This window comes from Pelophylax lessonae (genome assembly GCF_965119305.1).
Source record: "Pelophylax lessonae genome assembly, chromosome: 11".
Classification (NCBI taxonomy): Eukaryota; Metazoa; Chordata; class Amphibia; order Anura; family Ranidae; genus Pelophylax; species Pelophylax lessonae.
In genome coordinates this window covers 69,560,555-69,585,570 of record NC_138778.1, presented here as the reverse complement: position 1 = coordinate 69,585,570, position 25,016 = coordinate 69,560,555, and the positions used below count along the sequence as shown (strand labels likewise).

At 50.1% G+C, this 25,016-nt stretch overlaps 1 protein-coding gene across 1 annotated transcript in view; it reads right to left on the bottom strand.

Moving 5' to 3' along the window:
* The window catches only part of LASP1 (LIM and SH3 protein 1), a 159,098-nt gene extending 144,429 nt beyond the window's left edge, over positions 1-14,669 (bottom strand). Inside the window, exon 1 of the mRNA XM_082272074.1 lies at positions 14,428-14,669. Within this exon, the coding sequence (XP_082128200.1) occupies positions 14,428-14,496 (69 nt within the window). The 5' untranslated portion in view covers positions 14,497-14,669. The remainder of the gene's footprint in view (positions 1-14,427) is intronic.
* Between the last annotated feature and the right edge of the window lie 10,347 nt (positions 14,670-25,016).

Here is a 25,016-nt window from a genome sequence, read left to right as displayed (position 1 = left end):
AGATATAGGGAGACAAGCAGTGTGATTAAAGGCAGGTTACACAGTCCCAGACTGAGACCCCCCCCAGACAGACAGGTCCCCACATAGATACACTTACCTCACATGGCGTGGGGAACCCGCACAGGCGAACAAGCCGCTGCACATGAGGCAGGGAGAGTCGCAATTCAAGACGCACACAATGGCGGTTCAGAAACCGCACAGCGTCCGGTGAGGTAGCCACCTCACCAATCATCCCTGCACCGAACAGGGATGGGTCGTTCACCGTGCCAGGAGCGTTACCTGGCTGAACGCTCGATGGCAGACTGGGAAGCCACTGACCCACGACCTGCGACCAGGGGGATCAGCCCGAGACCCAGTCCGCATGATCCTCTTCGTCCAAAGAACTAACTAATGCTGACAAAAATAACAGCTAAGTAAAGGTAGAGAGAAAACTCAAACAAAATATCAAAAAGAAGAAAGAGTCTGGGACAAAAAGTCCCAGCACAGAGAGAGCCAGCCACTCCTGACAAGCTAGACATTAAAACTGAGATATGGTTGCAGGAAGTAGGAGGGTATTGACTGAGGGGACCACCCCTTGAGGGTGGGATATGTTAAAGCTTTATTGTTAACATATTCTGTTGCCTAGCTACTCCTTCGGAGCAAAGTCTAATACCCCATATGTGACGAATATGAAGAGGCGGCGACTGTCGGAGGACGTAAGAGAAAAATACTTTGCCTTGATGTGAACACAGTATTTAGATCAGTGGTCCTGTGTAGCTATTACATACACTCAACAAAATTATAAAATGCAACACTTTTGTTTTTGCCCCCATTTTTCATGAGCTGAAGACTTTTTCTATGTACACAAAAGGCCTATTTCTCTCAAATATTGTTCACAAATCTGTCTAAATCTGTGTTGGGGTCCTTTCCCACGGAACAGAGTCCGTTCTGCTCAGCAGGGGGGGGGGGGGGGGGGGCAGGTTTTCATCCGCCGATCCCCACTGAGCAGGCTGATGACAGCTCCGTCTCTGCTCTGTGTGCGGAGACAGAGCTGTCAGATCCCCGCTGTCCTCTATGGGGAGATCGGACGAGAACAGACCGCCTGTCCATTCTCATGCGATCCGATCGATGGATGGATGGAAAATAGGGTTTCCATCCATCCGAATTTCACAGACAGGGTGGGAATCGGGTAGCAGCGGTGATGTCTCCGCGGACATCCGCTGCCCCATAGGCATGCATGGAGCAAACCCGATCCGCCTGAAAAACTGACAGGCGAATCGGATCGCCTGTTTGAAAGGGGCCTTAGTGAGCACTTCTCCTTTGCCGAGATAATCCATCCACTCCATCCACCTCACAGGTGTGGCATATCAAGATGCTCATTAGACAGCATGATTATTGTGCAGGTGTGCCTTAGGCTGGCCACAATAAAAGGCCACTCTAAAATGTGCAGTTTTATCACACAGCACAATGCCACAAGTTTTGAGAGAGCGTGCAATTGGCATGCTGACTGCAGGAATGTCCACCAGAGCTGTTGCCTGTGAATTGAATGTTCATTTCTCTACCATAAGCCGTCTCCAAAGGGGTTTCAGAGAATTTGGCAGTAGATCCAACCGGTCTCACAACAGCAGATCACGTGTAACCACACCAGCCCAGGACCTCCACATCCAGAATCTTCACCTCCAAGATCATCAGAGACCAGCCACCTGAACAGCTGCTGCAACAATCTGTTTGCATAACCAAAGAATTTCTGTGCAAACTGTCAGAAACCGTCTCAGGGAAGCTCATCTGCATGCTCGTCGTCCTCATCAGGGTTTCGACAAATGCTCACATTCAATGGCGTCTGGCACTTTGGAGGAGAGGTGTTCTCTTCACTTATGAATCCTGGTTTTCACTGTACAGGGCAGATGGCAGAAAGCGTGTATGGCATTGTGTGGGTGAGCAGTTTGCTGATGTCAATGTTGTGGATCGAGTGGCCCATGGTGGGGTTATTGTATGGGCAGGCATATGTTCTGGACAATGAACACGGGTGCATTTTATTGATGGCATTTTGAATGCAGATACGGTGACAAATCCTGAGGCCCATTGTTGTTCCATTCTACCACGACCATCGCCTCATGTGGCAGCATGATAGTGCACGACCCCATGTTGCAAGGATCTGTACATAATTCCTGGAAGTTGAAAACATCCCAGTTCTTGCATGGCCAGCATACTCATGGGAAAGGTCACCCATTGAGCATTTTTGGGATGCTCTGGATCAGCATATACAACAGTGTGTTCATGGTCCTGCCAATATCCAGCAACTTTGCACAGCCATTGAAGAGGAGTGGACCAACATTCCACAGGCCACAATCAACAACCCGATCAACTCTATGCGAAGGAGATGTGTTGCACTGCGTGAGACAAATGGTGGTCACACGCAATACTGACTGATTTTCGGACCCCTCCCCCGTACAGTAAAACTGCACATTTTAGAGTGGCCTTGTATTGTGGCCAGCCTAAGGCACACCTGTGCGGTAATCATGCTGTCTAATCAGCATCTTGATATGCCACACCTGTGAGGTGGATGGATTATCTCAGTAGAGGAGGAGTGCTCACTAACAGATTTGTGAACAATATTTGAGAGAAATAGGTCTTTTATGTACATAGATAAAAGGCTTAGATCTTTGAGTTCAGCTCATGAAAAATGTGTCCAAAAACAAATAAGTGTTGCGTTTATAAATTTTGTTGAGTAAAAAGGCATGCTAACCTCTCCTTGGTGAAGTTCACTGGAATCTAGCAAGCCCTCACTCTTTTACGCACTGGGGTTACTCTCAGAGTAGCGTTAAAGGAGTTGTAAAGTCTCGAAGTTTCACGTTGATGCATTCTATTAATGTGAAAAACCTTTGGTGCTGCAGCTGACCCCCCCCCCCCCCTTATTCTTACCTGAACCTGATCGTACCAGCAACAAGCATAAGCCCAGCAGCTCCAGCCGCTGTCTCGGGTCCTCATTGGATAGACTGATAGCAGCAGGAGCCATTGGCTCAAATCCAGTGACACCGGAGCCAGGGAGGGAAGCAGAGTCCTGATGTCTGTGTCAATGGACACAATGGACTCGTAAGCATGCCCGCACCGATGCCCCCATGGAAATCATCTCATCAAATCATGTGGGGCATCCAATGAAGAGGAGGAGCCAGGAGTGACCCAGGGGAGACCCTAGAAGAGGAGGATCGGGGCTGCTTGCACAGAGCAGGTAAGGTGGAACATGTTTATTATTTTGCACAAAAAACAACAAACCTTTACAATCACTTTAATAACTGGAATTTGGAAGCTTTTCTTTGAGATCCACTTTTATTTATTTATTTTTTTTTTATCTGCCATACACATGTGGCCCCCAAATCTTTTACGTGTCATTTAGTCAAGTTTACAAGTAGGGGTTCACAGATCTGACTTTTGTAGTCCCGATACCTGGCATTGTGTATCTGCCGATACCGATTCGGAACTACACACATACACAATATGCATGCGGCTGCAGTACAGAGCCATACCACTGCTTCCTGTATATGGCTCATCTATTCACAGGCGGAGTGCATCTGATATCACTCCGCCTGTGAGCCGGATCTATACAGGAAGTAGCGGCTCCATGCAAGTAAGGGATGGCTGAGCCGGGACTTAGCAAAACCAGATCGGCCCGTGGATCGGTTCATTTTACCGATCCAGCTATTTTGGCAGTATCGGCGCCGATATCTTATCCCAATATCAGATCGGTGCATCCCTATTTACAAGAATATCTCAGGCGACTGGATCCCCTGTACACTTTGAAAAGCCCAAAAATCTTAGGTTTTTCCTGTGGAATTTTAAAAATCATCTAACTTAGTACTTACTGTAAGCTTGAAGGGCCATTTCATATCCAGGGATAGTGCAAGGCAGAGAAGAAATGGAATCTCCCATCGTGCCTAAAAATATAAGGTCCATAAAGACATGGATAAGAGAGTTTGGGTGGAGGAACTTGACTGGACTGACAACCCGATAGAACACCTTTGGGATGAATTAGAGTGGAGACTGCGAGCCAGGACTTCTCATCCACATCAGTGCATGACCTCACAAAAGCACTTCTGGAAGAATGGTCAAATATTCCCATAGACACACTCCTAAACCTTGTAGACAGCCTTCCCAGAAGAGTTAAAAGCTGTTATAGCTGCAACAGGTGGGCCAACTCAATACTGAACTCTACAGACTAAGACTGGGATGCCATTAAAGTGCAGGTGTGTGTAAAGGCAGGCGTCCCAACATTTTTTGTAATATAGTGTATACTTGATGTTAATTTGTTCCTTTGGTTCTTGCCAATGAGTCTGTCACACTAAATCAGACTTTAACCACTTACCGCAAAGTGAAGTAGGGCTACGTCGGCAAACCTTGCGGTGTTATACCGGGGTGATGTCTCTAGCATCATCCCTGTACTGTGGTTTAGAGCTTTCCGTCTGCAACGACCGATGCGGCTCGGGAGCCACTCGATCATTACCCGGGTGAGCGGGAGGGGACGTCCCCCCCCCCCCTCCTGCCGCGACTTTGCCCGGGCCTCCCATCCCCCGGCTGGAAGGAGTCCCGATCTAAGCCGGAAGCGGCTTCAATCGGGTCTCTGATGACGTAACCCAGAGGCGGCGTCCATGACGTCACTTTCAGGGTTATTCTGCAGCAAAAGGCGGCAGATTTAAAAAAACGACTGTATGCAAAAATGCAGTTTTCGGCGTTTTGCATACATGGAAGTGTAGTGGAGGGGTCTAGGGTCTTTTAGACCCTCGATCCCTCCATAAAGAGTACCTGTCACTGCATATTTGTGTCACAAGGGATGTTTACATTGCTTGTGACAGCAATAAAAGTGATCAGATTTTTTATTTTTTTTTAAAAACCTGAATAAAGTAAAAAAAAAAAAAATAAATAGGAAAAAAAACATTTTAGCCACCCCCGTCATCGTTCGCTCGCGCACTAAAGAAAACGTATACGGAAGTCGAGCCGCAAATGTAATCACTGTTCAAACCACATATGTGAGGTATCGCCGCAATCGCCAGAGCGTGAGCAATAAAAAAAAAAAAGAGCTACACTCTAACTCTCTGGTAACCGTTAAAAAATTTTAAAGCGTCACCTATTGAGATTTCTATTGACCATAGTTTGTCGCCATTCCACGGGTGTGCGCAATTTTAAACCGTAACATGTTAGATATCCATTTACTCGGCGTGACATCACAATATACAAAAAAAAAAAAATGGGCTAACTTTACTGTTTAGTATTTTTTAAATGCAGTGAAATGTGATTTTTCGTAATTTTTCCCAAAAAAAAAAATGGCGTTTTAAAGACTGCTGCGCAAATACCGGGTGACAAAAAAAATATTGCAATGACCGACATTTTATTCTCCAGAGTCTTTGCTAAATATATATTCTAATATAGTAGTTTTCTAGGAAAAAATACTGATTTTAACTTGTAAACAAAAAGTGTCCGAAATAGGGCTGGGGCTTAAGTGGTTAAAGTCGCACGATTTCAAAGCCACATGTCAATGCGACTTGGAAGATATCAGTGCGACTTCATGCACAGATGTCTGTGTAAGTCACACCTGGACTTGCAAAAAGCAGAGCAGGAAATACTTCAAAATTAGGGCAACTCTTAGGGCTCTTTCACGCGGCCGCTCCGCTTGTCCGCAAATCATCCTATTTTTTTGCGGATGATTTGCGGACATAATGCAGGTCAATGGCACTGCGGATGTCAGCGGAATACCATCCTTTCAGTTCTGTTCCGTTTTTTGGAACGGAACAGAACCCTATTTTTTCATCCGTTCAAAAAACGGAAAGGAAGGAAAATCGGATGTCAGCGGTGTCATCCGCTGACATCCGCAATAGTAATGTAATAATGTAATGCCATAGACATACATTATGTCCGCATATCATTCATCCGCAAACGGATGGGATGATATGCGGGCACACGGAGCGGATGACACAAATGTCATTCGCTCCGTGAAAAAAAAAAAAAAAGTCCTGCAGCGGATTAGAAATCCGGAGCGGCCGTGTGAAAGAAGCCTAATGGAGTTGCACAGATTTGACCACTTCCATTGCAGACAATAGGGTGCGACTTATGTGTTTTGAAACTATCAAATCACATGACAAGTTGCACCGGTGTGACAAGGGACTTACTGTGGTGACTAGTTTTTTCTTCTAGTCTTTTAGGTTTCCTGTTCCAGGTTCGCAGAACTATTATCCTGCGCGGTTCTAAAAAAAAAAGAAAAAAAAAAAAAAAGGGGTCTTGGAAATTGAGTCACCAGGTAATTAACTAACCCTTTCACTGCCAGTCTAGGTGCTCAATTTTTAACCAAGTACAGAAGTTTGCTTCCAAATTGGCTCATCTATTCCTGTACACAAGTTCAGATGTGTGGTTACATCTGTACAGCCACAGCATCTGTCAACCGGTTATTGATTTGCACAGACTGCTGCCCCTAGCTGTATGCAAACACTTTTGATTTCCCCTTTGAGGATAGAGAAAGATTGAGGTCACAAAGTCCTCAAGCTCTTTCTCTCTGAAGGACAGTGCTTCCTCATGAACAGAGAAGTCCTATACAGAGCACTAGTCATTCACAACACATGACTGATGTTTACTATTGCTTCTGTCATGAGCAGACACAGCAGTGATCAGTACTTATCACTTGCTGCTGCTATTCAGTAAAGGAATGGGAGTGGTAAAAATGAGGGGCTTACCGATCTGAAATACAATCCTTCCTCTTGCAGAGCCTGCCGGTCATTGATCCACCTGGAACCTGACCCCCTGCAAAAATCCACCGTCTCTGCTGACACAGGTGTGTTATGTTAATGCAAGCCGCCGTAGGGCTAATTTACACAGTGTGCAATGACAGACATTTCACTGCGTTGTAAAACACGTTACTGCAAGGACATACAGGAAATAATTATTTCCTATGTGTCCCATTCACACTGCGCTGCAGCATATGGATGCACTAAAAGGACGACCTGCTGCATTTTAGCTCAGTGCACCATCATGACAATGTACAGTCACTCACCACACTGCTCCCTGCCACAGCCAGCTGCAAGAGTGGTAAAGTGCTCCAGCAGCTCGCTGTTCCCATGTGAATGGTGTAAGGCCGGTTCTGAGCATAAATAAGATATACCTGTGCTCAAATCCTTACAGGCCATAGATCAGGCCCCTTTCACAGAGCAGCGGTTAGCGACCCCTGGTCTAGATCAGCTGTTTTGAACTACGGCCTTGTGAGCCAGTTCCCAGTCCACTGGTTGCTGTGCTATAGCTTCTGAATTGAGAAGGCCAGTGAAGACATTTTCAGTTGCATACCAGGTGAGCGGCCTGCACAGATTTGCAGCTGCTGAACACAGAGTTTCGGGGTCTTTTATTGCTTCCACTGACAGCAATGAGTAGTGGGCTCTTTTAGTACTCTGATGCAGTCGTTTTTTGCCCCTAGTTACTGATGAAGGGGCATGTTTAACCTCATTGGCATACATTTCTTTTTTTAATTCCACTGTCCACAAACCCAACTTACTTAGGGGCATTTTTTTTTTTTGCTTCTACTGACTACAGACCAGCCCTCACAGTGCGATGAACAGCAAACTGGCCCGTTGTTTAAAAAGTTCTGGGACCCCTGGTATAGCAATTTAAGATGCAATTTAAAGGACTGAGGAAACCAAAGTTGAGTGTTGGTTAGTTACTAAACAAACTTCATTCCTTGCTCTGCTAATCTTTCTCAGCTCACATGTAGCTGCTTGTCTTGAAAACACAATGGGGGAATGCCATAAATCCCTAATGACAGTTTTCTGGCGCTTTGAGCCATGGCTTGAACCACATTCAAAAATCCCTGCCACCTATTTAAAGAATTTAAAGAGGAGGTCCAGTGGTTTTTGTGTTTATTAAAAAGTCAGTAGCTACAAAAAGCCTAGCTGCTGACTTTTAATAAACACGCACTCACCTGTCCCACGATCCAGCAATGTTGTCCCCTGAACCATCGCTTCTCTCCCCTGCGCGGGCATTTTAACTGTGGGCATCCGGTTGCGATAGCTTGCGGCTTAACAGCTGGGTGCCCACTGCGTGAGTCACGCTGCGTCTCCTCAATGGTTGGGCAATCTTCTGGGACCCATGACATGTCCCAAAAGACTGCACAGAGGGAGGGGGGGGGGGGGGGAGAGAACTTCCCCTCAGATCGCCTAGGTCAGTGATGGCAAACCTTGGCACCCCAGATGTTTTGGAACTACATTTCCCATGATCCTCAGCTACACCGCAGAGTGCATGAGCATCATGGGAAATGTAGTTCCAAAACATCAGGGGTGCCAAGGTTTGCCATCACTGGCCTAGGTGAACTAAGCAAAAGTGAGAGTGGGTACCTGTCAAAACTAGGTACCCGCTCCCCCCCCCCAAAAAATGACATGCTAAATGTGGCACAGGAGGGTGGGGAGGAGTGCAAAAAGCGCACCTTCCCTTTTGGGTGGAGCTCTGCTTTCAGTAGCTTAACATGCAGCAAAGAAAGTTCTTAACAGAGACATTTTTTCAAAGTTGCGCTTTTAATGCACCAAATTCATAAATACTTCCGGTTCCTAGATAAGAAAATTGGACGTAACTAGGACTAACTTTTAGAGGTTCATTCAGTTTTTCTAAAAATAAACAAAAAGGGTGAATACTCTACACCCTCCCCATGCCCTAATCCCCATGGTACTTCCATGGGTGATGAACTGTCAAGAGTCCAGCCCACACAGTGGGTGCAGCAAGGTTGGGGATTTGAAATCCATGTTCACACAATGCAACAGATCAAAGCGATGTTTTGTGCCATCGCTGACTAATCAGAATTGCTCTGATCTGTCCTGGAAATCCAGCAGAGAGAAGAGGGAGAAAAACTGGGATTTCATGTCCCTGGACCGCTTTACCAGCTACATGGGCAATGACAGCTCATCACCCACTAAGGCAAGTACAGTGGGCACCAGGGGAGGGTGTAAAGTGTTAGGTAACCTTTCCATTTTTGCTAAAAAAAAAAAAAAATTTGAACTTGCACTTTAAGGCCCCTTTTACACCTGTACGACCTGAAAGTCATGCGATGCCTGTGTAATCTTGAGGTCTATAGGCCTCAAGTCGCATCAAAACCGGACCAAAAGTAGTGCAGGGACTACTTTGAAGTCGCACATATATGAATGGTACACATTGGAAATCATAGGGTACGACTTGTCATGCGATTTTGCAGTCTCAAGTCGCAGGACAAGTCGCACAAGTGTTAAAGGAGCCTAAAGCCCCGTACACACGCACAGATTGTTGGCCGACCGATCGGCCGTCTTTTGTCCAGTGTTGTTTGTTGGTTGAAATGTGCTCTAGACTTGCACTGGACTTTTGTTGGCCAACAAAAACCAACTTCAGAAGTGATGTCATGTGATGGTTGACTTTCCCTGTGTTTTTTCTTCTCTGAGCATGCCCAGTCTTGCTCATCAGATTTTTGTCTGCCGAAATCTGTACTGACTGAGGAACAATCGGCCGTTCTGTTGTTGGCCAACAAAAATTTTATAGCATGCACACCAGATTTTTTTCGGCCGAAAAGTCGCAGTCGGTTGTCGGAAGCATCATACTAACAAGCCTACAATCGGCCGATCGGACGTTGGCCGACAATTTACGGCCAACAATCTGTGAGTGTGTACAGGGCTTTAGTTGGTGTACTGAGACAGGCACAGGCAGACTACTTATCTCTGCATGTTGTATAGGGGGAGTAGCATGTTTGCGGCTTCTACCCTCTCCCCAACTGTGCAGTCAACTTCACAGCTGACAGTCTCCTAGCAACCAGTGATGCCACACTGGCAGAGCTTGATGAGGAAGATAGACACTAGTGACCCTATCAGGTCAATTTTCTCCTCAATGTTGACAGCAGACGGTGGGTGGATTCTATAGCCAATACTAGGTTGTCTATTGGCTAAGGAGCACACGCTGCCTGCTGACAAACAGGAGCGGACCTGGTGGGTAACTACTAACTAGTGCCTTAGCTTCCCCTTCAGGTTAGCCCATCCAGCTTCATAATTGGTACAAGAATTTGTCGCCCGCGCTGAGACAAACCAGAATTCTAACAGGGGTCCATGACACACTCATATCCCCTAAAAGTCTGCTTACTTTCTTCAAAAAGACTCCCAGGAGAACTCCAAGCTTAGTCAACACTGGAAACTTTGTGCAACAGGTCCAATGTTGCAACATGTAAAAAACGGGTACAATCTCTAAAGTAACAAATATGTAAACTTACTGACATACATTCAGTACATGTAGGCATTTAGAGAAACACACAAGACTCTATTCAACAGAACGGAAGCTAGTCACAAAAAGATGTTTAGTGAAGGGAGGGGGCTGGGGATGTTACTGGAAGATTTTGTAGCCCTGGGAAAGTGAACTCTAGGGGTCAAGCTAAGCAAGGGTGGGTCTATGAGTCTACTTAACCCCTCTAACACACATACATGTCGCAACTCTTCAGCTCTCAAATGAAACATGACGCCAGCCAGCTTTAACCCATTCATGCACAGCTCGTCCTGCAAAAAACATAAATCATGGCTAATCAACACCTGGCAATGGTAAAATGCATAAGGCATAAACATGACAGCAACATTATAGATTAGATTTATAGCCTGACAAAAATGTAATACAAATCCTTCTTGTGTTTGGTTACACTGTCTAAAGCCTGACCATTATGTACTTTGGGGAATGTAAAGAATTTAAGAGCACCGAGATGTGGGGGCAGTGGCTTAGGAAATGAAAGAGTTAACACTGGGAAAAATTAGCATTTGTGGAGATGATGCCAGGATGGACGGACTTCCGCATACATGGCGGCTAGCAGGGGGAGGGAGGAAACCATCATTCACACAGGCTGGGGGCACTACACATGAAGAAGCAAGGGATAGAGACGTTGCAACTGCAAAACAATCATGCATAGTCCTATTAACTGCAATGAGGCACTCGGAATGTGAACCGCCCATATGAACCATAAAAATACATCTAAAAGAGAACTCCATACAGCAAACCGCTCTAGACAATTTATCAAAGCCAAACAGCTGAAAACAATCACGTTTATTCTTGCAAAGTAGACCAAAAACTTTGCTTGAATACTAAATAAAAAAAAAAACACAAATGCTGTTATAACTTTACCAGATCCGTGGCACTTAACATACTTTTTGATAATTCAAGTAGGGCTCATTTAAATTTGCAAAGAAAAATAAGCGCCTATTAATGCACGTTTTGTGTTAAAACATGTTTTTGCGTTTTTTACAAGTTTGCATCGCATTAAAAAAGCACTCGCCAGACGCCTTCCCATGTGTTGGTTTTCTATTGCATGGATTCTTGTACGATCAATTGGGCTAGTAACGCTTTGTAAACGCATGTCACTGTAAACACCATAGGGGTGTTTGTGGTGCATTTTACATGGAGATGAATGCAGGCATTTGGGGAAGATAAAAGCCAGCCGCACAATATGTTGGATCCATTTTGACTTGATGCAACGCAAATGCAATCATGTGAACACTGGGCGCTGCAACGCAATTTCAACCACTAAACATGGGGCTTCAACAATGTTGCTGAAACTCCTTTTGAAGCTAGGGTAAACTTCGCCTTACACACTAAACAGTATTTATAAATCAAAAGGAGGATTTGAAAATATGATTTATAAATAAAAAAGAGGATTAGAAAATATTGTATATTTTTAAAAAGGAGGATTTGAAAATATAGCTTTCACACTGCCGCAATTTGTCAGGCGACTTGTCAGCCTAACAAGTCGCGGTCAGTCGCGGTCCATTGAGTAGTACAGGAACCGTTCTAATAGGAGCGACACAAGTCGCTCCGACTTAGAAAAGGGGTCCTGTACTACTTTGGGGCGACCTCGGAGCGACTAGCATAGACTTCCATTATGTGAAGTCCCTGCAAGTCGCACCGACGTCATGGTGCACAGCGGTGCACACGACTTCACAGGTCGCCCCCCCCCGAAGTTGTGTCTCCTTAGTCCCCGTTCACACCTGGTCGCCTGACAGGTCGCCGTAGGTCGCCTTCCATAGAGAAGCTGCGGACTCGTTCTAATAGGAGCGACACAAGTCGCTCCGACTTAGAAAAAGGGTCCGGAGCTTCTTTGGGGTGACCCGGAGCGACTTGCATAGACTTCAATGTTATGAAGTCCGTGCCGGCCGCTCCGAGGTCACGGTGCGAGCAGCTATGAGGTCGCCCTGGCAAGTAGCGTCGCCCCAGTGTGAACCAGCTCTCAATAAAAAGAAGGATTAGAAAATATTTATAAATAAAAAAGAGGATTTGAAAATATAATTTAGGCCTCTTGCACCATGATACTCTTATTTGAGCATCTACATTTTCAGACTTTTTTTGTTTTTTAATTTGTATGTATTTACACGCATTTTGGCAAAAATGTATTCTCGCTTTCTTATCCTGCATAATATGTAAATGGGAATTTGCACGCACAAGGCATAAATTACTGACCAAAAAAAGTTGATTTTTCAATTTTTTCCACTGAAGAATGCATGGCGCTTGTTTACGCGCCCGTGTGTATAGGCACATTACAATCAATAGGTTGTAACCAAAAAACTCAGTAACCAGTAGGTTGCAGTGTTCAAGAGGCCTTATAATTAAAGAGGAAGTAAACCCTCCTCTACAACTTGTACCTATAGGTAAGCCTATGATAAGGCTTACCTATAGGTACTGTAAATATCTCCTAAACATGCACCGTTTAGGAGATATTTACCTTACATGTCGCCAGTGACGTCACTGGCGCATGCGCTCTGAAGGAACGGCCGATCGTGCCGTTCCTTCAGAGCCCCATGCCGTGACTGTCGGCTCTAGCGCGTGTGCGCGGGAGTGACGTCACCGCGGCTCCGGCCAATCAGATGGCCGGATGCCGCGATCCCGGAAGACGGGCGACTAGACATGTCGCCCGTCATAGAGGTGAGTGAGCAGCACGGCGGGGGCTCGTTCTGAGGTAAGTATTGCATAATGAGCTAATATGCGATGCATACTAGCTCATTATGTCTTTCTTTTGCAGGGTGTAAAAAAAAAAAAAAAAACTCAAACGAGTTTACAACCTCTTTAAAGAGAAGGATTTTAAAATACTACAGCACCTTTCACATAGTGCGGTTCAGTTTTGATGGGCTCCGCTGATCCCCGCTGAGCAGGCGGATGACAGGCCCGTCTCCGCTCACTGTGCCGAGACTGACCTGTCAGAGTCCTGCTCTCCTCTATGGGCCTGTCCGTTTTGATTCGATCTGACCCGCTAGAGTCCCAGGGGTCTTCAAACTATGGCCCTCCAGTTGTTCAGGAACTACAATTCTCATCATGCCTAGTCATGTCTGTGAATGTCAGGGTTTTCCAATGCCTCATGGGATGTGTAGTTCTGCAACAGCTGGAGGGCCGTAGTTTGAGGATCCCTGCGCTAGACGGATGGCGAAAGTATCGCCAGCCGTCTATTTTCAGCGGATCTTATCGGATGCCAGGCGGGTGTCAGTAGCCATCCACCTCCCCATAGAGGAGAATGGGTGGCCCGATCGGGCCTGCCTGAAAAATGGAAACGATCGGGTGAAAAGGTGCCTCATACTGAGAGATATTTTATATATATATATATATATATATATATATATATATATATATATATATATATATATATATATATGCGCACGCTATGTATATTGTCAGCGTTATATAAAATACCTATATTTATAAAGAGGATTTATACTGTATAAGCAAATGGAAGATTTGAAAATATTGATAAATATATGGAGGATTGGAATGGACAGGACAGCTGTGATGTGCAGGAGCAACAGCCTTCCAGATCCATGTGAAGGTGTCAGGCTATAGAAGAACAGGGAACATAAATGATGCAGGGCCTCCAGGTAACTAAATACCAGCAGCAGGAGGAGAAGAAGAAGAATATAGAATTGTGGGTTTATGCTTGACCTTTGGAAGAGATAATCTACAACATGGGCATTCATGTGAGTTAGGCGGATGGGTTGGGAGCAATGCCCTTGACTTTGTTGGTATGTATTGTGTATGACTAATATGTGGAGAATTCATAGAAATGCTGTGAATGGTGAAAATAGATGCGGTGTAGCGGATGAGAGGTTTAGCATACCATAGACATCATTAGAGAAGGGAAGTATACCATAGACATGATTAGAGAAGGGAAGAGTCATGGTACAGTCATCATAGGATACAACCCATGGCCTACAATGACTGTATACTGTACACCCCAATACACACAACAGCCACTGTGCAGGTAAGAAATACACGGCTTATTGTGTAGAATGTGACAGTGACACACACCTGAATTGTGCCTGTAATACAGAGCAGACAGGACTGGGCACAACACGTGTAATTGAACCCATGATACCTCTGCTGGGCCCATATAATGTGCAGAGTGCCCATACGTGACCTGTATTACAAGGCACACTGGGCGGGGAGGCGGATAATTACCTTGTCCAGGCAGTTGACTTTCTCAGTCGGGTAGACAATCTTGCCGCAGCGGGCACAGCTCGGGTTCATAATGGCAGATAAAGAGACTTCGCTTAGTAATGGAATAGTGCTGACAGTGTCTCTGACACCCCGTCCAGCTCCCTTCTCTCCTCAGGACTCTCCGGCAGTCTCTCCTCAGCGGTCTCTGGCTGTCTCTTTGCCGCGCTGTCCGTGACAAACATAGGAGGGGCGGGGGCGCGAGAACGTGCACAGAGCGGGAGCGCGCCTCTGCTCAGGGCGTTTCTTGGTGGTGTGGGAGTGCGCGCGTTGTTGGCCTCATAGGCAGAGGAGAGCTGATAAGATTATACCAAACATTTCTCTTCACATACAATGTAACCCTTATATGTAGAATTGGTCACATGTAAGGTATATGAACATTGTGCTGCTAGTAAAGGTTGGTTGAGTAGGTGATGCAGTATTTTCTATCAGCTGGGGGTATAGCTCAGTGGTAGAGCATTCGACTGCAGATCGAGAGGTCCCTGGTTCAAATCCGGGTGCCCCCTCACAAGTTTTTTTTCTTCATTATTTGGATTTATAGTTTGTTCAATTCAGACTTGAAAGATTGTACTTTTGTATAATGCTCTGTTTCCACCATCGCGGGCGGCTACGAAATCGTGCTACTTCTAGCGCGGGTTCGTAGTGTAAGTTGTTTGCGGCTTTCAGTGCGACTGGTCCCTCATTATAGAAGGAAGTCGCACTGAAGTCGGCCCAAAAGTAGTGCACAAACTACTTTTCAAGTCGCGGCGACTGAAGTCGCAGCAGTTAGAACGGGCCAAATTGAAATGAATGGCTTTTGACTTGCTGTGCGACTTGACATGTGTCAAGTCACACAACAAGTCACAATAGTGGAAACGGAGCCTAAGGCTCTGTTTACATATTGGCGTCCCAGATTGATTCCTCCCGCAATCCTGAATCACAGCAAATCGCAGGACGCCCGTGCAATTCCCATCACTTCCACTGGCACCACAAACGCCTGTGCGATTCCCATCACTTCCAATGGCACCCTAAATGGCTGTGCGGTTCTCATCACTTCCAATGGCACCCCAAACGCCCTGCGATTCTGGTCACTTCCAATGGCACCACAAACGCCAGTGCGATTCCCATCACTTCCACTGGGACCCCAAACGCCCGAGCGATTGCCATCACTTCCAATGGCACCCCAAACGCTCGTTTGATTCCCATCACTTCCACTGGCACCACAAACGCCCGTGCGATTCCCATCACTTCCACTGGCACCACAAACGCCCGTGTGATTCCCATCACTTCCAATGGCATCCCAAATGCCTGTGCGATTCCCATCACTTCCAATGGCACCACAAACACCTGTGCAATTCCCATCACTTCCAATGGCATCCCAAATGCCCGTGCGATTCCCATCACTTCCAATGGCATCCCAAACGCCTGTGCGATTCCCATCACTTCCAATGGCACCACAAACACCCGTGCGATTCCCATCACTTCCACTGAGACCCCAAATGCCCGTGCGATTCCCATCACTTCCAATGGCACCACAAACGCCCGTGCGATTCCCATCACTTCCAATGGCATCCCAAACGCCCGTGCGTTTCCCATCACTTCCAATGGCACCACAAACACCCGTGCGATTCCCATCACTTCCAATGCCACCACAAACGCCAGTGTGATTCCCATCACTTCCAATGCCACCACAAATGCCCGTGCGATTCCCATCACTTCCAATGGCACCACAAACGCCCGTGCGATTCCCATCACTTCCAATGGCATCCCAAACGCCCGTGCGTTTCCCATCACTTCCAATGGCACCACAAACACCCGTGCGATTCCCATCACTTCCAATGCCACCACAAACGCCAGTGTGATTCCCATCACTTCCAATGCCACCACAAATGCCCGTGCGATTCCCATCACTTCCAATGGCACCACAAATGCCAGTGCGATTCCCATCACTTCCAATGGCACCCCAAACGCCCATGCCATTCCCATCACTTCCAATGGCACCCCAAACGCCCGTGCCATTCCCATCACTTCCAATGGCACCACAAACGCCCGTGCGATTCCCATCACTTCCAATGGCACCACAAACACCCGTGCGATTCCCATTACTTCCACTGGCACCCCAAATACCCGTATGATTCCCATCACTTCCACTGGCACCCAAATACCCCTATGATTCCCATCACTTCCACTGGGACCTTATCGCGTCTACAAACTAGGGGAAAGATTTATGTAATTTTTATTTTTTTACTAGTAATGGTGGCGATCTGTGATTTTTAGCGTGACTGCGACATTGTGGCGGACAGATCGGACCCCTAACTGACATTTTTAATACTTTTGGGGGGGCCAGTGACATTACTACAGTAATCAAAGCTAAAAAGATGCACTGTTACTATAACAATGACACTGGCAGGGAAGGGGTTAAATCATGGGCGATCAAAGGGTTAAGTGTATGCCTAGGGGGGTGTTTTCTAACTGTGAGGGGGGATGGGCTTGTGGAATCAACACAGAGACCTGTGATTCTAATTAGGAGGATCAAAGGTGTTCTGTGTTCATTCCAGAGAGAACAATGGTCAGCTGTGTTTACAACAGCAAACCGTTGTTCTCTCTCCGCGGGGAGCGATTGCGAGTGCCCAGCGGCAATCGCATCCGCAGGCCCTGTGGATCGGCTTCCCCGTTGCCTGATGGGGGTGCGAGTGCGCCTCTGGCAGCACACGCGCCCCCAGGAGTGCTCCCGCGAACCGCCGAGTCAGCCTGCCGCAGTATATCTGTGGCGGGGGGTCGTAAGTAGTTAAATTAATATTTTGTTGAAGCACCTTTTGATTTTATTACAGCACTCTTTTTGGGTATGAGTCTATCAGCATGGCACATCTTGACTCAGCTTGCGAAGGTATCTCCTGTGCACAGCCTTCTTCAGATCACCCCACAGATTTTCAATCGGATTCAGGTCTGAGCTCTGGCTGGGCCATTCAAAAACTTTTCTCTTCCTCTGGTTAAGCCATTCCTTTGTTGATTTGGATGCAGGGGCAGAGTGAGCGGTCGGGCACTTCGGACGTAATCCGAGGGCCTGGCTGGGAAGGGGGCCCACCGCCCAGTACAGAATTAAGGTAGGAGGAGGGGCCCGGCGGCCGGCGCTACTTCCGTGAGAGGAGGGGCCCGGCGCTGCCTACTTCACTCCTGTGCCAGGAGCCGGGCAGAGAGACAGCCTCGGCTAGAAGACTCCGCCCCCACTCTTCAGCCGTCAAAGCATGGATCACTGGATCCTGAAAAAAATAATCTCTCCTTCCATCTTGGCGGTGGCAGAGAGAGGGACAGGAACACCTCCAGTTTAGCAGCACACAGACCATGGCCGCTGAACTGGAGGGCACGTGAGATGAGGGGGAGCCCGGGGAAGAGCCTGGAGCCGATCTAGTTTAGGGGGATGGGCCTGGAGATTAGAGGGAGGAGCCGAGTGAGACAATGGGGAGGAGCCTGAAGATGTGGCAGAGGAGCCTGGAGCTGAGGGAGAAGAGCCTGGAGACAAGTGAGACCAGGGGAGAGGGGCGCAGTGGCACTGGTACCACCACAGATGAAGATTTCTCCATTACATCTCTGGAAGGTAGGGCATAGAAACTGCTTTTACTTTTATGCTGTCAGAATCTGGCTGTGAATAATTTTGTACCAGCCGTTCCTTGTGCCATGCCCGCAGTTTCTGACAGCTCCTTTTGCCATGCCTGCAGTCTCTGACTGCCCCTTGTGCCATGCCCACAGTTTCTGACCGTCCCTTGTGCCATGCCCGCAGTCTCTGACCGCTCCTTGTGCCATGTCCTCAGTCTCTGACTGCCCCTTGTGCCATGCCCGCAGTCTCTGACTGCCCCTTGTGCCATGCCCGCAGTCTCTGACCGCCCCTTGTGCCATGCCTTCAGTGTCTGACCGCCCCTTGTGCCATGCCCACAGTCTCTGACCGCCCCTTGTGCCATGCCCACAGTCTCTGACCGCCCCTTGTGCCTTGCACGCAGTCGCTGACCACCCCTTCTACCATGCCCGCAGTCTTTGAGCGCCCCTTGTGCCATGCCCACAGTCTCTGACCGCCCCTGGTGTCATGCCCGCAGTCTCTGAGCGCCCCATGTGCTATGCCTGCAGTTTCTGACCGCCCCTTGTGCCATGCCTGCAGTCTCTGACCTCCCCTTGTGCCATGCCCTCAATGTCTGACCGCCCCTTGTTCCATGCACCCAGTCTCTGACCGCCCCTTGTGCCAAGCCCACAGTTTTTGACCGCTCCTTGTGCAATGCCCGCAGTCTCTGACCACCCCTTGTGCCATGCTTGCAATCTCTGACTGCCCCTTGTGCCATGACCGCAGTCTCTGACTGCCCCTTGTGCCATGACCTCAGTTTCTGACCGCACCTTTTGCCATGCCCGTAGTCTCTGACCGCCACTTTTGCCATGCCTGCAGTCTCTGACCGCCCCTTGTGCCATGCACGCAGTCTCTGACCACCCCTTCTGTCATTCCCGCAGTCTCTGACCACCCCTTCTGTCATGCCCGCAGTCTCTGACCACCCCTTCTGTCATGCCCGCAGTCTCTATCCGACCCTTGTGCCATGCCCGCAGTCTCTGACTGCCCCTTGTGCCTTGCACGCAGTCTCTGACCACCCCTTCTATCATGCCCGCAGTCTTTGAGCGCCCCTTGTGCCATGCCCACAGTCTCTGACCGCCCCTTGGGTCATGCCCGCAGTCTCTGACTGCCCCTTGTGTCCTGCCCGCAGTCTCTGACTGCCCCTTGTGCTATGCCTGCAGTTTCTGACCGCCCCTTGTGCCATGCCTGCATTCTCTGACCGCCCCCTTGTGCCATGCCCTCAATTTCTGACCGCCCCTTGTGCCATGCCCGCAGTCTCTGACCGCCCCTTGTGCCAAGCCTGCAGTCTTTGACCGCTCCTTGTGCCATGCCCGCAGTCTCTGACCACCCCTTGTGCCATGCTTGCAGTCTCTGACTGCCCCTTGTGCCATGCCCGCAGTCTCTGACTGCCCCTTGTGCCATGAAATCAGTTTCTGACCGCCCCTTGTGCCATGCCCGTAGTCTCTGACCGCCCCTTGTGCCATGCCTGCAGTCTCTGACCGCCCCTGGTGCCATGCGCGCAGTCTCTGACCACCCCTTCTGTCATGCCCGCAGTCTCTGACCACCCCTTGTACCATACCCGCAGTCTCTGACCGCCCCTTGTGCCATGCTCGCTGTTTTTGACCGCCCCTTGTGCCATGCCCGCATTCTCTGACCGCCCCTTGTGCCATGCCCACAGTGTCTGACCGCCCCTTGTGCCATGCCTGCAGTTTCTGACTACCCGCTGTGCCATGCTCTCAGTCTCTGATAGTCCCTTGTGCCATGCCTACAGACTCTGACTGCCCCTTGTGCCATGCCAGTAGTCTGTGACCGTCCCTTGTGCCATGCCCGCAGTTTCTGACCACCCCTTGTGCCATGTCCGCCCCTTGTGCCATGCCCGCAGTCTTTGAGCGTCCCTTGTGCCATGCCCACAGTCTCTGACCACCCCTTGTGTTATGACCGCAGTCTCTGACCGCCCCTTGTGTCCTGCCCGCAGTCTCTGACTGCCCCTTGTGCTATGCCTGCAGTTTCTGACCGCCCCTTGTGCCATGCCTGCATTCTCTGACCGCCCCTTGTGCCATGCCCTCAATTTCTGACCGCCCCTTGTGCCATGCCCGCAGTCTCTGACCGCCCCTTGTGCCAAGCCTGCAGTCTCTGACCACCCCTTGTGCCATGCTTGCAGTCTCTGACTGCCCCTTGTGCCATGCCCGCAGTCTCTGACTGCCCCTTGTGCCATGAAATCAGTTTCTGACCGCCCCTTGTGCCATGCCCATAGTCTCTGACCGCCCCTTGTGCCATGCCCGCAGTCTCTGACTGCCCCTGGTGCCATGCACGCAGTCTCTGACCACCCCTTCTGTCATGCCCGCAGTCTCTGACCACCCCTTGTACCATACCCGCAGTCTCTGACCGCCCCTTGTGCCATGCTCGCTGTTTTTGACCGCCCCTTGTGCCATGCCCACATTCTCTGACCGCCCCTTTTTCCATGCCCACAGTGTCTGACCGCCCCTTGTGCCATGCCTGCAGTTTCTGACTACCTGCTGTGCCATGCTCTCAGTCTCTGATAGTCCCTTGTGCCATGCCTACAGACTCTGACTGCCCCTTGTGCCATGCCAGTAGTCTGTGACCGTCCCTTGTGCAATGCCCGCAGTTTCTGACCACCCCTTGTGCCATGTCCGCCCCTTGTGCCATGCCCGCAGTTTCTGACCGCCCCTTGTGCCATGCCTGCAGTCTCTGACCATCACTTGTGCCATGCCCGCAGTTTCTGACAGCTGCTTGTGCCATGCCTGCAGTCTCTGACTGTCTTTTATGCCATGTCCGGAGTCACTTACCGTTTCTTGTGCCATGTATGCAGTCTCTGATCGTCTCTTGTGCCATGTATGCAGTCTCTGACCATCTCTTGTGCCATGTATGCAGTCTTTGACCGCCCCCTGGTGCCATGTCCACAGTCTCTGACCACCCCTTGTGTCCTGCCCGCATTCTCTGACTGCCCCTTGTGCCATGCCCTCAATTTCTGACCGCCCCTTGTGCCATGCCCGCAGTCTCTGACCGCCTCTTTTGCCATGTATGCAGTCTCTGACCATCTCTTGTGCCATGTATGCAGTCTTTGACCGCCCCCTGGTGCCATGCCCACAGTCTCTGACCACCCCTTGTGTCCTGCCCGCATTCTCTGACTGCCCCGTGTGCCTTGCCCTCAATTTCTGACCGCCCCTTGTGCCATGCCCGCAGTCTCTGACCGCCCCTTGTGCAAAGCCTGCAGTCTTTGACCGCTCCTTGTGCCATGCCCGCAGTCTCTGACCACCCCTTGTGCCATGCTTGCAGTCTCTGACTGCCCCTTGTGCCATGCCCGCAGTCTCTGACTGCCCCTTGTGCCATGAAATCAGTTTCTGACCGCCCCTTGTGCCATGCCTGTAGTCTCTGACCGCCCCTTATGCCATGCCCGCAGTCTCTGACCACCCCTTCTGTTATGCCCGCAGTCTCTGACCACCCCTTGTACCATACCCGCAGTCTCTGACCGCCCCTTGTGCCATGCTTGCTGTCTCTGACTGCCCCTTGTGTCATGCCCGCAGTCTCTGACTGCCCCTTGTGCCATGAAATCAGTTTCTGACCGCACCCCTTGTGCCATGCCTGTAGTCCCTGACCGCCCTTGTGCCATGCACGCAGTCTCTGTCCACCCCTTCTGTCATGCCCGCAGTCTCTGACCACCCCTTGTACCATACCCACAGTCTCTGACCGCCCATTGTGCCATGCTTGCGGTTTTTGACCGCCCCTTGTGCCATGCCCGCATTCTCTGACCGCCCCTTGTGCCATACCTACGGTGTCTGACCGCCCCTTGTGCCATGCCTGCAGTTTCTGACTACCCGCTGTGCCATGCTCTCAATGTCTGACCGCCACTTGTGCCATGCCCGTAGTCTCTGACTGCCCCTTGTGCCATGCCAGTAGTCTGTGACCGCCCCTTGTGCCATGCCCACAGTTTATGACCACCCCTTGTGCCATGTCCGCCCCTTGTGCCATGCCCGCAGTTTCTGACCGCACCTTGTGCCATGCGTGCAGTCTCTGACCATCCCTTGTGCCATGCTCGCAGTTACTGACAGTTCCTTATGCCACGCCTGCAGTCTCTGACTGTCTCTTATGCCATGTCCGGAGTCACTTACCGTTTCTTGTGCCATGTATGCAGTCTCTGCTCGTCCCTTGTGCCATGTATGCAGTCTCTGACCATCTCTTGTGCCATGTATGCAGTCTTTGATCGCCCCCTGGTGCCATGCCCGCCGTCTCTGACCGCCCCTTGTGCCATTTCCGCTGTTTCTGACTACCCCCTTGTGCCATGCCTGCAGTTTCTTACTACCCCCTGTGCCATGCCCTCAGTCTCTGACTGCCCCTTGTGCCATGCCCGCAGTGTCTGACCACCCCTTGTGCCCTGCCCGCCCCTTGTGCCATGCCCACAGTTTCTGACCGTCCCTTTTGCCATGCCTGCAGTCTCTTACCGTCTCTTGTGCCCTGACCATCCTTTGTGCCATGCCCGCAGTTTCTGACAGCTCCTTGTGCCATGCCTGCAGTCTCTGACTGTCCCTTCTGCCATGTCCACAGTCTCTGACCGCCCCTTGTGCCATGCACGCACTCTCTGACCACCCCTTCTGTCATGCCCACAGTCTCTGACCACCCCTTGTACCCTACCTGCAGTTTCTGACCGCCCCTTGTGCCATGCTCGCAGTCTTTGACTGCCCCTTGTTCCATGCCCCCATTCTCGGACCGCCCCTTGTTCCATGCCCACATTCTCGGACCGCCCCTTGTTCCACGTCCATAGTCTCTGATCGCCATGCCCGCAGTTTCTGACTACCCCCTGTGCCATGCACTCAGTCTCTGATAGTCCCTTGTGCCAGGCCTGAAGTCTCTGACTGCCCCTTGTGCCATGCCCGCAGTCTCTGACCACCCCTTGTGCCATACCCACAGTCTGTGACCGCCCCTTCTGCCATGCCCGCAGTTTCTGACCACCCCTTGTGCCATGCCTGCCCCTTTTGCCATACCCGCAGTTTCTGACTGCCCCTTGTGCCATGCTTGCAGTCTCTGACCGTCCCTTGTGCAATGCCTGCAGTTTCTGACAGTTCCTTGTGCCATGTCTGTAGTCTCTGACTGTCCCTTATGCCATGTACGGAGTCTCTTACCGTTTCCTGTGCCATGTATGCAGTCTCTGACATTCTCTTGTGCCATGTATGCAGTCTCTGACCGCCTCTTGTGCCATGCCCGCAGTCTCTGACAGCCTCTTGTGCCATGCCCGCAGTCTCTGACCGCCCCTTGGGCCATGTTCGCAGTTTCTGACTACCCCCTGTGCCGTGCCCTCAGTCTCTGACAGCCCCTTGGGCCATGCCCACAGTTTCTGACCGCCCCTTGTGCCATGCCTGCAGTCTCTGACCACCCCTTGTTCCATGCCCACCCCTTGTGCCATGCCCACAGTTTCTGACTGCCCCTTGTGCCATGCCTGCAGTCTCTCACCGTCTCTTGTTCCATGCCCACAGTTTCTGTCCGGCTCTTGTGCCATGCCTGCAGTCTCTAACCGCCCCTTGTGCCATGCCCGCAGTTTCTAACCTCCCCTTGTGCCATGCCCGCAGTCTCTGACCGCCCCTTGTGCCATGCCCGCAGTCTCTGACTGCCACTTGTTCTATGCCCACCCCTTATGCCATGCCCACAGTTTCTGACCGCCCCTTGTGCCATTCCTGCAGTCTCTTACAGTCTCTTGTGCCATGCCTGCAGTTTCTGTCCGCCTCTTGTGCCATGCCTGCAGTCTCTAACCACCCCTTGTGCCATGCCCGAAGTCTCTAACCGCCCCTTGTGCCATGCCTGCAGTCTTTGAAAGCCCCTTGTGCAATGCCCGCAGTCTCTGACTGCCCCTTGTGTCATGCCCTCAGTATCTGAGCGCCCCTTGTGCTATGCCCGCAGTTTCTGACCACCCCTTGTGCCATGCCCACCCTTTGTGCCATGCCCACAGTCTCTGACGCCCCTTGTGCCATGCCCACAGTCTCTAACCGCCTCATGGGCCACGCAGTCTCTGACCGCCCCTTGTGCCATGCACACAGTCTCTGACCACCCCTTCTGCCATGCCGCAGTTTCTGACTACCCCCTGTGCCATGGCCTCAGTCTCTGACAGCCCCTTCTGCCATGGCCTCAGTCTCTGACAGCCCCTTCTGCCATGCCCACAGTCTCTGACAGCCCCTTGTGCCATGCCCACAGTCTCTGACCGCCCCTTGTGCCATGCCCGCAGTTTCTGACTACTCCCTGTGCCATGCCCTCAGTCTCTGACAGCCCCTTGTGCCATGCCCACAGTCTCTGACTGCCCCTTGTGCCATGCTCGCAGTGTCTGACTACCCCTTGTTCCATGCCCACAGTTTATGACCGTCCCTTGTGCCATGCCTGCAGTCTCTGACCATCCCTTGTGCCATGCCCGCAGTTTCTGACAGCTCCATGTGCCGTGCCTGCAGTCTCTGACCGTCCCTTATGCCATGTCCGCAGTCTCTTACCGTTCCTTGTGCCATGTATGCAGTCTTTGATCGTCTCTTGTGCTATGTATGCAGTCCCTAATCTTCTCTTGTGCCATGTATGCAGTCACTGACCATCTCTTGTGCCATGTATGCAGTCCCTAATCTTCTCTTGTGCCATGTATGCAGTCACTGACCATCTCTTGTGCCATGTATGCAGTCACTGACCATCTCTTGTGCCATGTATGCAGTCTCTGAGCATCCCTTGTGCCATGTCCGCAGTCTCTGATCATCTGTTGTGCCATGTATGCGGTCTTTGATAATCTCTCCTGCCATATATGCCATCTCTGACCATCTCTTTTTGCCATGTATGCAGTCACTGACCATCTCTTGTGCCATTTATGCAGTCTCTGATTGTCTCTTGTGCCATGTAGGCAGCCACTAACCATCTCTTGTGCCATGTATGCAATCTCTGACCATCCCTTGTACCATGTCTGCAGTCTCTGATCATCTCTTGTGCCATGTATGCAGTCTCTGAC